Source organism: Siniperca chuatsi, linkage group LG22, assembly GCF_020085105.1.
Source record: "Siniperca chuatsi isolate FFG_IHB_CAS linkage group LG22, ASM2008510v1, whole genome shotgun sequence".
Classification (NCBI taxonomy): Eukaryota; Metazoa; Chordata; class Actinopteri; order Centrarchiformes; family Sinipercidae; genus Siniperca; species Siniperca chuatsi.
In genome coordinates, this window is record NC_058063.1 from 18,629,820 (window position 1) to 18,644,665 (window position 14,846).

General features: G+C 38.2%; 1 protein-coding gene across 1 annotated transcript; it reads left to right on the forward strand.

The window, feature by feature from the left end:
• Positions 1-2,510: 2,510 nt before the first annotated feature.
• leap2 (liver-expressed antimicrobial peptide 2) lies at positions 2,511-7,009 on the forward strand. Its single transcript, XM_044184818.1, has 3 exons — positions 2,511-2,835; positions 3,601-3,779; positions 4,621-7,009. Exons 1-3 carry the CDS (start codon positions 2,758-2,760, stop codon positions 4,673-4,675), a joined length of 312 nt encoding a protein of 103 aa, XP_044040753.1. The 5' UTR covers positions 2,511-2,757; the 3' UTR covers positions 4,676-7,009.
• Positions 7,010-14,846: the final 7,837 nt, after the last annotated feature.

Genomic DNA, 14,846 nt, shown 5'->3' on the forward strand with positions numbered 1-14,846 from the left:
ACATTTCTTACTTGGCCAGGACTCTCCCTTTGGAAAAAAAAACATCCTTTTCTCTTCCAGGATGACCTGAATTGCCCTTGAAAACCTAAATGTAGTAATTTGGATGGAATGCACAATCGATGACCTTTTGACCCACAAAGCTGATTGAAATGCCTTTTTTAAAATGTATTATTTATTACATTACTGTCCAGCTGGAAATGGCGTTGTGTTCTTTGTCTTACTAACCCAGTTGACGAGATCCAGCCACATCGAACTCAAATGCAGAGATCCGGAAGTTTAAAATGACTTTGCTTTATGTCAAAACTATTTATAAACTTTTTAAAACCTTTCTTGACTAGCTGGCCTCTACTGGGAAGTTCATCATACAGATAATCCGTGAAACAGCACTTTTAAATAAAATGTCAAAAAATGTGCACTGCATGGTTCTGCTGTGTTGTGCATTTTTAATGCAAGAAGCCTGCAGTAAGTTCTTGAATGTCTTTGGAGCCAGTTATGAAATTCTAAAATTTGCACACACAAGTGCAGCTTGGTAGATCACATGTATGATTAGGAAAAACCGATTGACTCTTTGTAGTTAAAATAAGGAAAACTCCTTCCACTGACCTAAACCCAGGCCTGGCCTTAGGACTGGACTTGGTCCCCAGTTGCCCCCCAGTTGCTGCTCTGAAAGGACCAGAATACACTAGTGTAGAGGAACTTAATCTGTCTCCATGTGGCTCCATAAACATAACATAAACTTACTGCAACTCTGTGTGATAAAAAAAAAACCCCATAACTGGCTGTCTTGTAGTTTACAAGACCAAAATGTCAACTTTTATTTAAAGGGGGTGGGGGTGGGGTGGATTGCCTGATATCACACAGAATTGTCAACTCGTTACACTCCATTTCCATCTTAAGTCTGACATAACCTCCACTCCATGGATGTATAATAAGACCTGGATAAAGCGCCGCCGCTCAGCCTTGAATCCATTTTTTTCCAGTGGCCACTTGCAATGAATAATCCCCCCTGCGGCCCAAAAAGCATTTTCCCCATAGACCACCATTGTAAAAGATAGGTCTGTAAAACTAAGAATGAACCAAATGAAAGAACACACTTCAGAGAATACAATACTGACTGATTTTTCCAAATGTGCACATTGGTTTATTTGCTGTTGATCTCCAAATAGTATCCAAAGATGATTATAGGCATACTTAAAAGGGCTCATGGTGAGTCAAATTAAAACGCTCACCATGGCAAATAAAAAAAAAAAAAAAGCTTTTAAGAGAGAGTTTAGGATTAATAAATATAAATATTGTTAACAAAATCTGTAGCCTGTTCTTCATTCCTTCTCTCTTCCTTTAATTTCGATCCAGAGGCTGCCTTACGATGATTGACAGGGCTAATACTGGCTATTATGGGAATATCAAATATTCAAATGAAACGTTTACAAACCTCAATATATTCAATTAAAAATAGCTGGTTGCATCTTCAGAGGTGTTTTGATCCCACGGACGTCTACTCTCTGCCCAGAATGATAAAATATTTGCCTGTTTGCCAAAACATGGAAATATCGGATACAAAGGGTGACATGTTTTCATTTGGGGTTAAAAGTAACTATTTTTAGCGCCTGCCCGCACAGATATTACTCCAATCAAATTACCAACATGGAGAACACCAACATAGGTGACAGAAACCTTTTAGAAACATGAATAAAATTTAAATTACAAGTTTGACCAAATATGTACGCAAGTCAAAACAAACACCAATGATATATACAGCTATTCGTTTCACAGCAAAAAAAAGTTCAGATTGACTTTAAAAATCACCAGATATGGAGATGTGATTTTCCCCGAACTGTCATGAGTCCAGAAGAATTTCTACAGCCTGATATTCAAATGTATGGAGCACACACATAAGTCACGTGCTGGGGTCGAATGTACTGTATACCTGCTTATGTAAACCACACCTGCTGCATTCATATAGTCTGTCCACGTTGTATATATTGGACTGTAAGATTGCATCAGGTCGGGGACAATCTGTCAAAGATAAAATGTTGCAGATTGATAAAAACCTTATCTTACTGTGAGTTCACTCACACACACTGTGGCATTGACACACACACACACACACACACACACATATATATATATATCCAGTGACCTCTTTGCCTCTTCAAACCCCTTTTATCCAGCTGTGTCTCTCTGTTGGCCATTCCTTGCTACGATCACGTGTGCGGCGTCTGGTCCACCTGTGCTCACGTTATCTGTATGTCTGATATGTAAAAGAAGAAGAAGACGAGAGAGAGAGAGAGAGAGAAAGTGTGTGTTAGTGTGTGAGAGGAAGACCACACTAAAAAGAAAGACTGGATTGAACGAGTTGGATGACCTTATTTAGGGAAATGACTGGTTTTCTGCAAACACATAATGCCACATTTGGGCCAGAAAAGAGAGATAAAGAAAGGGGTGGACGACACAGCATGGACTGTGACTCTCTCTCCCTCCCTCTTGCTTTCTCTCTCCTGGGATCATGGCCTGTCTATATAAAGGAGAGCCGGTGCCACATCAGAGTTCGCTGACTCAGGCTGACTTGAAGAGACTTCCAGCAGTCCTGCGACTGATGAAAACCTGACTGAACCCGACTCCAGACTCACTACTTGGACTGAAAATTGTCCAGAAAAGTAGACTGAGCTGGTTGAGTCATCCTGAAAGTGTCGGAGATCAGGGAACCTCACTGGTCAAATATACTCAAGACTGAAGTCTGTGCGATAGAGCGTAAAGATGCAGGAGAAAGGCTTCTTCATCCAAAGGAAAGCAGCAGTAGCACTGTGCATTGTGCTGCTAATTCTGGCTCAGCAGGTGAGTTGTGGTCATGAAATCCGGATAAATGTGTCTGGTGTTTATTTATTTATGTTAAAAGGGGCATTTCTTCTCTCTTGAGTGTTTGAAATATTAGAAACATATGCTCTACACTGTAAAAATATTGATTAGATCAATCCAGATGAATGTATAAGGAGGAACAGAGCTGAAAGGGTATTTTAAAGCCTAGACACAACTGAGAAAATGCATATTAAGTAGTTTTATCATGTTTCATGTTTTAGACATTAGACATTTAGACAAAAAATTTGAGGAAGTACTAGTACTACAAATGTACTGTTGCAATGTATAAATATAAAGGCATAAATGCTCTATTAAAGTACATTTATAGTTTGCTTACAGATTTTTGAGTGTAAAAATTCCCTCTTGACCTTTGCAACTAGTAGTTTGACAGAATAACTTCCTAGCTGATGAATAATGTCAGATGCACTGTCAAAGTTTTGGTATTGATTTGTACTGCTTTGTTGCATGTTTTATACTGAAGTGGGATCTTTGACTTACATTTAGTGCATCTAAATTTAGTCAGTACACTGTTAAAACCCAATATTTTTTTAAATGAATTGCTTAATTTTCCTGCAAATCAGCTGTCACTTAGTATTATCCCACCACTTTGATTCAGCATACACTTGTGTCCGACTGGGACTACTAGACTTAACTAAGTGAGAAATACTGTGATAAATCAGTGCCAAATAATGCCTGATTTTCCTCGTTGGTTCTTTTCTAATGAACATTTCTGTACCTTTCCAGGCGTGTGCAGGTCCGTTGTTCCCACAGGTCCAGTCCAGCTCTGACCAGAAGGCAGATTCAAGCCGGGTCCACGCACTGAGGAGGATAGCTCGGATGACCCCACTGTGGAGGATCATGAACAGTAAACCATTTGGAGCTTACTGCCAGAACAACTATGAATGCTCCACAGGACTCTGCAGGTAAGGAAATAGTACAAAATAATCTACTCAAGTAATAGTAGTTATAATTTAAGGGACTTGTACTCAAGTGGAGGTAAAATTATTGGTGTAGGAAGCTAATGTTTTTCAATATAATTATGATGTTTTTTTGTATGATGAATTCTGATAGGCCAGCATTTGGAGGTCCGTCATTTCTAAAATCACAGCTGCATCACAACTAATCATTGCAGTTTGAGTCCTAGTCAGGTTAACTAGTGCCTCGTTGAGGCAAAAATGTTTTCCGTAAGGACTAAAGGACTAGAAGCAAGTGCTCTTTTAAAAAGTGACACTGTTCACCAAGCTAAATGTAGCCCACAATACATTGAGTTTCTTTTGCAGGTCAGCATACTAGCTTAACTTAACTTAACTTCACTCGAAAAGTGAAAATGCAGAAAATGGAGATACGATACAGAAACACACATAGCAAAACGGATACAGAAAGTGGAAGTTCATAGGCTTTAAGTAAGCTAATCAGAAACTTGCTAAATCCAAATTTTTACGATGGGCAAAAGTTAGGAGGTATTACAATGATTCACATGAAACTTTGGGTTTCTTTCACTTTCTATCTAATGTTGTGCAATGCTAATGCCAATACAAATTTCACATTTTGCACTGTAGTGCATTGCAAGTAATAGATTGTACTAATGACCCAGTACCAAATTGCACATTTTTGGGGGAAACTTCATTGGAAATTATTATGAAATTACGGCCCAGTAAAAACCCAACTAGTCTTTAACCTTGGAGAGGGTTCCACCTCAGTAATGAACTTAGCGAGAATAATGAACTCACTGATGTCTTTCTTCTTTTGTCGTCATCTCTTCAGGGCGGGACACTGCTCCACCAGCCATCGTGCCCCCTCAGAGACCGTGAACTACTAGACGTCCCGGGACACAACCAGCGTGTTTACATGAGTGTACAGCCATAATCCTTATGAGGGGATATGCATTTATCCAGGCCTTTTTTTAAATTCAGTTTTGTATTTATATGTACCAATACATTTCTAATGATATCTAAATGTTTATATGATTTTACACAGCAGGTAGTTATATCCAACAAAATAGGCATGTCTGGGGGGGAATCAGTTCTCCACTTGATATATTTCAGGCAGAAATGAGAATTATCACTTAAATTAAGACAGCAGGAGGTGGGTGAGGCAGTGGGGTAAAGTGCAAAAATGTAAGAAGGGAGTCATTTAGCCTTTTATACTTGATGTTTTTCATGTTAAGATATGATGTGATCATCTGAAACCATCTCCTGGTTTTCAACAAGGGTGAAAACAACTAAAAATACTTGTTTCCTACTGCTATGGACCAAAATCTTTCCGCACTGATCTGAAAGCTGAGACTTGACAAAATTGAGACAAAAGAAACAGTTTTTTAATCTCAGAGGCTCTGTCCTGCCAGTTACCGTGGCCTTACCTCCACAAATGATATAATTAAGTCTGATTTCTGCCTAGCTTGATAACAAGGTTGCATTGGCGACAGAACATTGTTTCACTGATATCTTGACGTCTTAGACCAAACACTGAAATAATGTTTTCCAAATATAGCTGTGCAACTTTTGGGCCCAAAGCCGTCTCCAGACATAGAAAAATATTTTTTACATCCTCATGGCTGAACTCGTGGCTTCATGAAGGCATGACAAATATTTTTGTGGCAATGAGACTCTTTATCTGTCGTATTCCTTTTGTAACAGATAATGAGGGATGGAGGAGGAAGGAAGGATGGATGGAGGAAGACTGTGAGTCTTTTAAAAGCTCCTGACCTCGACTATTTTCCAGATTTCATCATCACTGTCTTGTGTTGTGTTTGATAAGTTATCACTTGAATGTGTCCTTAGAAAGTCTAATTATTCCCCTGATAACGTGCTATGTGGAAACACATGTGCTTCCCTTTTTCCCCAAGAGGAATTATTTGGTTTAGTTTGCTGCCGTCACAGCATTTGTCCTGATTTGTTATTAATTCTGGCATCCAATATAGCAACATTTCTTATCTTAAACCCAGGAAATTTTAAAAAAATTACACATATTTAACAGTTGATTACCTAAAGTATGACATATATCATCTGTTTGGTAACCAGCGAGAACATCAACAATACTAAAAGGACACATTTTCACAATAGACCAGTAGTCTGAAAAAGTAAATGACGTTGTAACAGACTTTTAGCCTTTGAACGCCACTTGCAGTTTGGGAATGTAACAGCACACATTGTGTTTGACTTTCAGTCAAATAATTTCAGTAATTGTTGAATCACCTGTATTAATCCAACCCAACCCCCAACAGACATGCTTTGGCCAAAAGCTAAAATAAAGCACCGAAACATAATTGAAACTGTAAGATTAGGGGATCACAGCCGACTGTCAGAGGCAAAACGTGTTCAAGAGAGGAAAAAGACAGATGAAGAAAAGTAGGAAAAAGGGCATAAAAGAAAATAGTCCTGTGGAAAAATCAAGAGGGAGCAAAAAGGAAGGAGAACAGATAAGACGAAACAAAGAGAAGGAGCAGAGGTTACAAACTATTGATGCAATGCTCGAGCACCCTCAACATTTCAACATCTTTGTGTTTTTTTATTTTAGCTTTATTTAAAGTAGGCAGAGCGTCTCGTCAAAATTTCCAGTTCCAAGTTTATTACGTCTGCCAAGTTCAGAATTATTGAACTGCAAACATTTAGAATACAACATTATTCACTGTATGTAATGCATGCATATTGATTTGGTGTAATGCAGTGATTCTTTGATATTTTATTTATTTTATCATTTGTTTAAAATGTCAAAAATGTACTCATTTACATCATTTTATTTTAATATATATATTTGTTTTTAAATTTTCCAGTGACAACTTTTAGATATCTACTTGCTCAATCTTAAATTTGTAACCACTAACAAATTTAACAAATGTCTTGGCTGAGTGTACAAATATTAGGAACAGATTCATAATTATGAGCTGCACAGCCTTATTGTTTTTGCACATCCATCTCCTAAAATTGATAAGCGATCACGGATTTCGCTTCGACTCGCCTGCATAGTTTACTTCATGCACAGAGCAGGTGGTTGCTGATATTTTGTACTCTCAGCGTGTTTGAGAAATGTTTGAGTAGGATTGCACTTTTAAACTCAAATTATCTTTGTACTGTGTACTGTCTACTGTATGTACTATATTACTTACATGTAGAAGGCTGGAGAAAAAGTGGAATAAAAGCATTGAAAAAAAGAATTACATGCATCTGTGACTCATTTTGAATTTTGGATGTCGAATAATTTACGTTAAAGCACAAAACTGGTTTAGTAAGTATCAGCACTGCAAGAGTCCTACATTTTACTACGTCCTTGCTGCATGAAAGCAAAGTTTGGACAATGATGGACGTGAGAACCGAAGGTGAATAAATCATTTTGAAGTCTCTTCTCAAAACACATTTTTATCTGAAAGCATATCCTGATTTTACCTGAACTGGCTGTTTATTTTATTGTTTATTTTATTGCTTTTGTGTATTTTATTTCTTAATATTTCGTCATTCACTGTGGTATTTTATTTCTCTTGTTGTGAAGCACGTTGTACTTTGTTTTGATAAGTGCTCTATAAATAAAGTTTTATTATTATTTATTATTATTATTATTTGAAAGAAATACCTGTGTGGCAGCAGAGATATCAATCAATCAATCAAACTTTATTTGTATAGCACTTTTCATACAGGTTATGTTCTGACTGACAACATGATAATAAGACAGCAGTGTAGACCGTAATAGAGTGAATTAAAATAGATTAAAAGAATAAAAATGATGACAATGAGATTTTAAAAAAAAATTAAAGCTATGATAATAATAATAAAATAGTTAGTTAAAAACTTGACTAAAAATTGGATAAAATATTTAAAAAGACAGTAAAAAACCCCAAATAAAATCAATCATAAATACAATAAAATGACATAATAATAAAATAAAGTAAATCAATTGTCAACAAACCAGTCTTAATCAAAAGCCTGACTGAAGAGGAAGGTTTTCAGTTTTTGTTTAAAAATGTCAACACTTCCAGCTGCTCTCAGATCCTCCAGCAGGCTGTTCCAGCAGCTCGGGGCATGAAAGCTAAAAGCTGCCTCACCAAAAGTTTTAGTCCTGCACAACTAACAGACTCGTGCTGGTTCGCATGCTGAGATATAGCCAATGTTGTATAAGGCTGGCATTATTCTATAGTTTTTCTTATTGTCAACAAATCTCGTTAAAGGACCGAAACCAACAGTGCGTTAATCTCTCAGTATACTTTCTGACTTCCCCACCATGTCTCTGGCTCTCAGCCCCCAAGCCCATTGGTCTCTGCTGAGTAAGTAAATCTTTAAACAGGTCACAAATATGTAGTTTCATTTTTAAAAACTGCTCAGTGATTTCCTAAAACAAAGGGGCATTGTAGTTGTTAGCAAACATTACTCAAACAGATGGAAATAGTGCATTTATTGGGGACTGTTTTCAGCTGCGGATAATACACATTTGTTGCTCTGGTGAGTATTTAGAGTATTTACATTTACAGTATTTATTTGATTCCCAACTGTATGGCTTCTGTCTCTAATGACCATTAGATTTTCATGCCATTAAGTTCTATTAAGTTAAAAAGTTCATTCTTGACTTTGGAAAGAGTAGTTTGAGAAAACAATCCCAACTCAAGGTCCACTTACTAGTCTTTCCAGGGCTTTTTAACCACATCACATGGTCTTCATCAGCAGATAGTTTGTTTAGTTGTCATGGAGATGACTCTGTTGACATGCACTTTTAGGACGTCTCATCCGTGTCGGCATGAAGTGCAAGCAAAAGTTCAGTTAGCATAAAGTTAAGTTAATTCTTGACCCGATGAGGGTTGTGTGATACAGTTGAAAGCTCAGGAAAAAGGTACAAAGAGGATCTTTAGTCAGGATTGTTTTGTCAAACTATTATTCTGAGGATTAAGAATGATCTTGCTTAACGTCACAGCAACACTTGCGTGAGGTCCTAAAAGTACTATGGATGAAATCGCAACAGCTACTGAGCTCGTATGTCAACTTAGCAAAGCCTGTCCGATGAGGAGGACCAAGAGACACAGTTTTACAGCTCTGGAAAGAGCCAGGGAGTGGACCTTGAGCTGGGATTGTTATGTCATAAATGAAGTTGACTTTATTTTCAGTTGCTATTTTGACGTTAGCCTGCTTCCGGGATGTGAACGAATGAGTGAAGTGAAAGTGAGTTCAAAAAGTGAAAAGGGAATGGCATGTCAGCATTATTATCAGTCTGGTTTGGTGTATTATTTTAACTAAGGACAGAAGATAATCCCAGAAATTTACAGTGATTACAACATACTCAAAATAAGTCAGACGTTACCACCATCTATCTGCTAATCGCCAATCTGTTACCCTAAAGAGAAGAAGAATATTACAAGTACAGTTAAGGAAATGAGCCACATTTTTTCTCTCAAAAAAGTAAAAAAAAAAAAAAAACACAATAATTCTCAACCTAAAACAATCAGGAATAAAACAAGCCAAAACAAAAACCCAGAAGAAAGGTAACACTGTTGGACTACTGCAGAGGCAGGGAGCTGTGTAACTGTACTTTAATCTGAATGAATTTATTGACTTCTGAATGTTGCGCTGCTGTCAATATGACCCCACCACAGGATAGAAGTTATATATTTAGTGATTAAACTATTTCAAGGAATAATACCTGTTTTTTTATGACTCAAATTTACCCACAACTCCTGGGCTTGAACTTTTAATGCCATATACACCTCTGTTGGTCATATTTTCCCCCCCTTCTTGCTTTTCTTAATCCCCTTCAAAGAGCACATAAACCGTCCCTGCACTGTTTTCTGGAAAAGCAGGAGTTGGGAACTTTAGCGCAAACGCTGCCTGGAAACAAGACTTGCATAAATGAAGAGTGAAGAATAGAAGAGAAACGAAACTCCTGCGACTAATTTAACACATCTGCATCGCTTACACTGCAGAACCTGGACGACACTCGTGACTCATGCGCTCTGACTCATCTGCTTTAACACTTTTGCATTTTTCATGCGCTAACTGAGTCTGCTGTCAGTGTTCAAAAGTCAAACAGCTGTTGGCGTTCAGATGTTGAGTCTTTCACAATGAAAGAGATGAGCCAAGTGTGCCTGAGTGTGTGAGAGAGGGCTGGAATTCATGTGGATCCGAGAAGAATAATGTCCCCTGAAGGATTTTTCCACTTCATATGAGAATGTGCAGAGTCATCAGAAATGTGCATTTGCATGTGTGTTTTCTCTGCGTGTGTGTGTGTTTAGTGTACGCACATGTGAGTATCTGTGCACAGACAAACACTTGCGATGAGTCGACACACGTCAGAGATTTCCTGTCAGCCTTGAGCCAAAATTAAATCAAAAAGTATAAATAATTGAACATTTCAGCTCACTTATTTCATATCTATTAACTCACTTTAAATTGGGACAAAAAAACAGGAAGGGGAGATAATGTGAGGCCAAACAAGATGAGAGGACAAGAGAAAGCAAGATGAAACGAGGATTTTGAGAGAAATGACCACTTGTTCAAAAGCTGGCCACAAGTATCTGGAAACATACTTTTTTGTACTTTTGGTCTGGTTTTTCCTGCTTAGGTCCACTTAGTTTCACTGAAGCGAAATCTTAATTCTACAGCATACAATGCTATTTTAGACAGTAGTGTGCTTCCAACTTTGTGGCAATAGTTCAGGGCAATAACCCTGTGCCCAAAGCCAGGTCCATAAGGAAATAGTTTTCTCAGTTTGGTGTGGAAGAACCAGCCCCTTCCTAGATATTACATGCATACTGGAGATTTCTACAAGTTGAGGTGGTGGACGGGCATGTAGCATGTCTGACTTTCATGAAGGAGACTGGAGTCCATGTCCCGTCACAGATCTGCAATTGATGTTTGCCTTTTTATTAACATTAACCCTAACCCTAACCATACCTTAACGACGAGTTTATTTGCCACAGCCACAGTCTTTTACTATAGTTGCCATGCGCAGATATGGTAGAAAGAGAGAATTTGAAAAAGTTTGAAAAAAAAGAAGTTATCATTGTCAACACATTTTGGCTTTCTTGTCTGTCTTTAGAAGAACCTTCACAGAGCCCCGACCTCAGCCCCATCCAACACTTTTGGGACAAATCAGAAGCCCGGCCTTATCGCCCAACATCAGTGGCCGACCTCACTAATGCTGCTGAATGGGAGCAAATCCCTGCAGCCGGGCTCCTAAATCTTGTAGAAAGCCTGAAACCAGAAGAGTGGAGGCTGCAGCGGATTATAGCTGTATTGTTGGGGTGTCCACATACTTTTGGCCATGTAGTGTACAGTATCAGGCATAAACCACCGAAGCACGTGCACTGGGGTAACTTTGAGTAATTAAAGCCTTTATTTAGACAGGCTAACACATTAAATACCACCGCCTGGTGTCATATCAGGGTTGTTTTTAAAAGTGTTAACTGTTCCATCGCATCATATTGTGAAAAGTTTGTGCTCCTGTGGCCTGATGTCAAACTTGGCCACTTCCTCCACATCGCTATCCATCAAACGTTGTCAGGGCAGGAGTCATCTGGCACTCTTGCCTTGCACGCAGTGTTCTTCGTACAAGCTATGTTAGCCAACTCGCTACCACATTTCACTGTGTGTGAAAGTGTTTTTCTTTTAATAAATGTTTGGTGAGGATGATATTTTGGGGAGTGACAGAGACAGGACTCAATTTATCAGTTTTATTTGTTTATTTTGTACTGTGTACTGTACATCGGCTAAATTCCATTATGAAGTAGCTCAACCTTTCGTCTGCTTTCATGTCTGTTTTGGGAACTCTGCTTTTATTTTTGTTCTCTTTTATCGTCTTTCCTTGGGTTCGCAACGGGTCTCTGCTAGAGCTGCATCTCATTGGCGTTTTACTTCAGCAGTAACAGTTTCCTTGAAATGGACACTTAACCTAAAATCTAATCCTGCACTGGAAGAATGAGCATAAAATCCCCAAAACCGACCTTTTTAACAGCCAGACATTTTGACCTGTCATAGCAGGAAAAGGTGTAAATAATAACATTAATAATGGCGCTGTTCTATTTGGTTGTCCCGGTAAGCCCTATTAGTGAGATTGGCTCACCTAATCAATAATGTTATCAATTACACCTGTGCTTTTCCTGCGATGACACATTTAATTGTGACAAAAGAAACCCCACCCTATTAAAACAACCTCTCCTTTACAGTAATGGTATTCCATTGATTTGAAGTTATTAATTAATTAAGATGCTGTTTCATGGAGACAGATTTTCATGAAACAAGCCACTGGTGCTGCACACTACAGAAGTGCCTGACAATCAAGCAAACAGAGACGCCTCACACCGCCGTTCAACCGCTAATTAAACCCAAATTTAATGGATATAGTGTTGTGCTGTTTAACCTTCACACGACCAACTCTGCTGTCAAAAAAAAACGGCGGTAACGCTCGCAAGTTGTTAACATGGGAATCTTTCCCATGTGACGTGAAGGTGGCATGAGGACAGGGAGAGGACTCAGGTGCATTCCCACCTTGCCAGCTGGCACACCTGTTCCTCTTCAGGTTAATGGACGTGAAGGTTTAGAAAGGTGGCTGTGCAGAAGTATGTTTGACGTATCCAGACAAGGAGCCAGAAAATCAGAAATGTGTGTATTAGAAACAAATGTCTTGTTGTTTACTTGTAAATATTTTATTGGGTTACTGTGGTTTTGAAATTAAAATACCCTTAAAAGATGCTTAAAACTACATTATTGTAGACACTTTTACTGGCGCAGAGTAAACCGAGGCAAATCAAAAACTGCAAAAAGGTAAAAATACACGCTCTCCCATTCAGGTCAAACCTCTAACTGTTTCTGCCAAACTTAGTCTGGACCAAAGCCAAAGGCTACATCACTAGCACGGCCAATAAAAAGCGAAAATGACATTTTACAGGTATAATCCAGTTATCATCAAGCATCAAGTGCTTTGGAACCAGACTTCAAACACATCTGGTTTCACTTATTGATAATTTACTGTGCAAGCTCGATGGATGACTGAGACTGAGCGAATAAATAAAATAATTGACAATAAAAAAAACAAGATGTGTACATAAAAGCTGCTCACCGCATGCAAATGTTTCACATGAATCTTGAGAAATGTTGTTCATTGAACTGGCACTGGTAGATTTATGTTCTGCTGCAAACTGGGTCATATGTTTTACATTTGAATCTTTGTTTTTATTTATCAACTGAAGACTTTTTATTTTGGTTGAGCTTTGTTTGATTAGGCAGATGAGATATTGATCAGGATGATTATTTTAATACAACAGGAGAATTTGATGGTGACAAATGTGTGTGTGTGTCTGTGTGTGTATGTGTGTGTGTATTCGCTCATATGATCAGTGTCAGAAGTCAATATTTTCAGGCCGACGCGGAGCCCCTCTCTGTGTTTATTCCTGTCCGTTTGCTTTTTCAGATGTATATAACCCAGGTCATGTATTTTTGTTTCTGTTTAACATCAGTAAACTTTGAACTCTAAACACCATGTATCAAAGTTTAACATTACATACTGTATATTCCCTTTTTCTGACTGGATATTTTTCTCCTTTGAACGTTTTTTACTTGATTATTTTATATTCGTCATTGATACCTTCATTATTTCTCAAGAAATTAAACCGATATCTTGCATTTTTAGCCATGCTAGCGCTTGACAGCTACTGAACGATTTATCGCGAAATACCTGCAAAACTAATGACCTTCCCATCAGCCTCAGCTGTACTTTCAGTTTAGCGCTAATTAACAAAGGTTAGCATGCTAACACACTGAATGGTGAACATGGCAAACATTATACCTGCTGAACATCAGCATATTAGCATAGCCACTGTGAGCATGTTAGCATACTGACGTTAGCATTTAGCGCCAACCATTACTGTGCCTAATATCATCATAATCATATAGACCATCATGAAATTTACAGAAAACAACTGAACAGATAAATGAATAAATATGTTTTCTTGGTTTGTAGTCAAACATTTAGTAGGGTGGGTGGGGGAAGTTAGACTCATGACCCAAGATTTCCAAAATCCTGGCTAAGGCCCTGATTGTGTGGAGCCGGAGCCCCACATTGAAAGCCAGTCTATTCCCAGATCTCTGACCCCATTCAAACACATACAGTGTGTCAGAGTCAGACGGAAAACCAATAAAGTTTTAAGGAGACAATATGTGTAAAAAGGCAACTATAAGAGCCCTAATATATCAGTTTTAGCTGTTCCAGGCCTTGAGTAACATCCCCCCTCTGTTTTCAACTTTGTCTTGGAGACTCAAGTTGAGAAGGACATGAGCCCCAGAGTCGAACTATGTTTCAATTTGACAGTTTTCTCCAGAGAATAAATAAGAATGAGTTTAAGCCACAGACGTCTTCTGATCCAAGATGTTATGTCGGTTCAAAACATAACCGGCTGGCTCTTTTTTTTTTTTGCCAGCCGGCCAGAACGACATTTTCTAATTTTGCTAATGTTTTTCTTTTCCTCTCAAGAAAACTGTGATAGCCGATATTTAAAAAAAAGTGTTGTTTTGATATAAGTTTAATATAATGGTTCTTTTTTTTTTGGCTTGTTTAAGGGGGCATTTAATTTCTCCACCTTCTCCTTCTGTATACTTACAGTACAATATCTTAGTAAAAAATACTTCATACTTCCCTTTTGTCAAGTAATAGTAATAACTGGTTTGAGTCTGGCCCGGTGACCTTTGTTGCATGTTGTCCCTCCTCTCTCTCCCCTCTCTACTGTCCGCTATCAAATACTAAAGGCAAAAATACTTTCCCCTCTAACACATCACTCTTGCTCAGCAGCTTTAACCAAGGCCTCGACCTTGTAGCTGTACACTGAGGAGGAAAACTGCAGCAATGGATTAGGATTAGAAATGATTAAACTTTGCAATCCCTGCAAGAAAGCTGGATCACAGCAGTAGCCGAAGAAAGACAGGAGCAGCAAATATAATACTTGGACAGACTACAGATTTAAATATTTTAGATATTATATTAGATATTACATTAATAATACATTAGATAGTACAGAAAGTTTT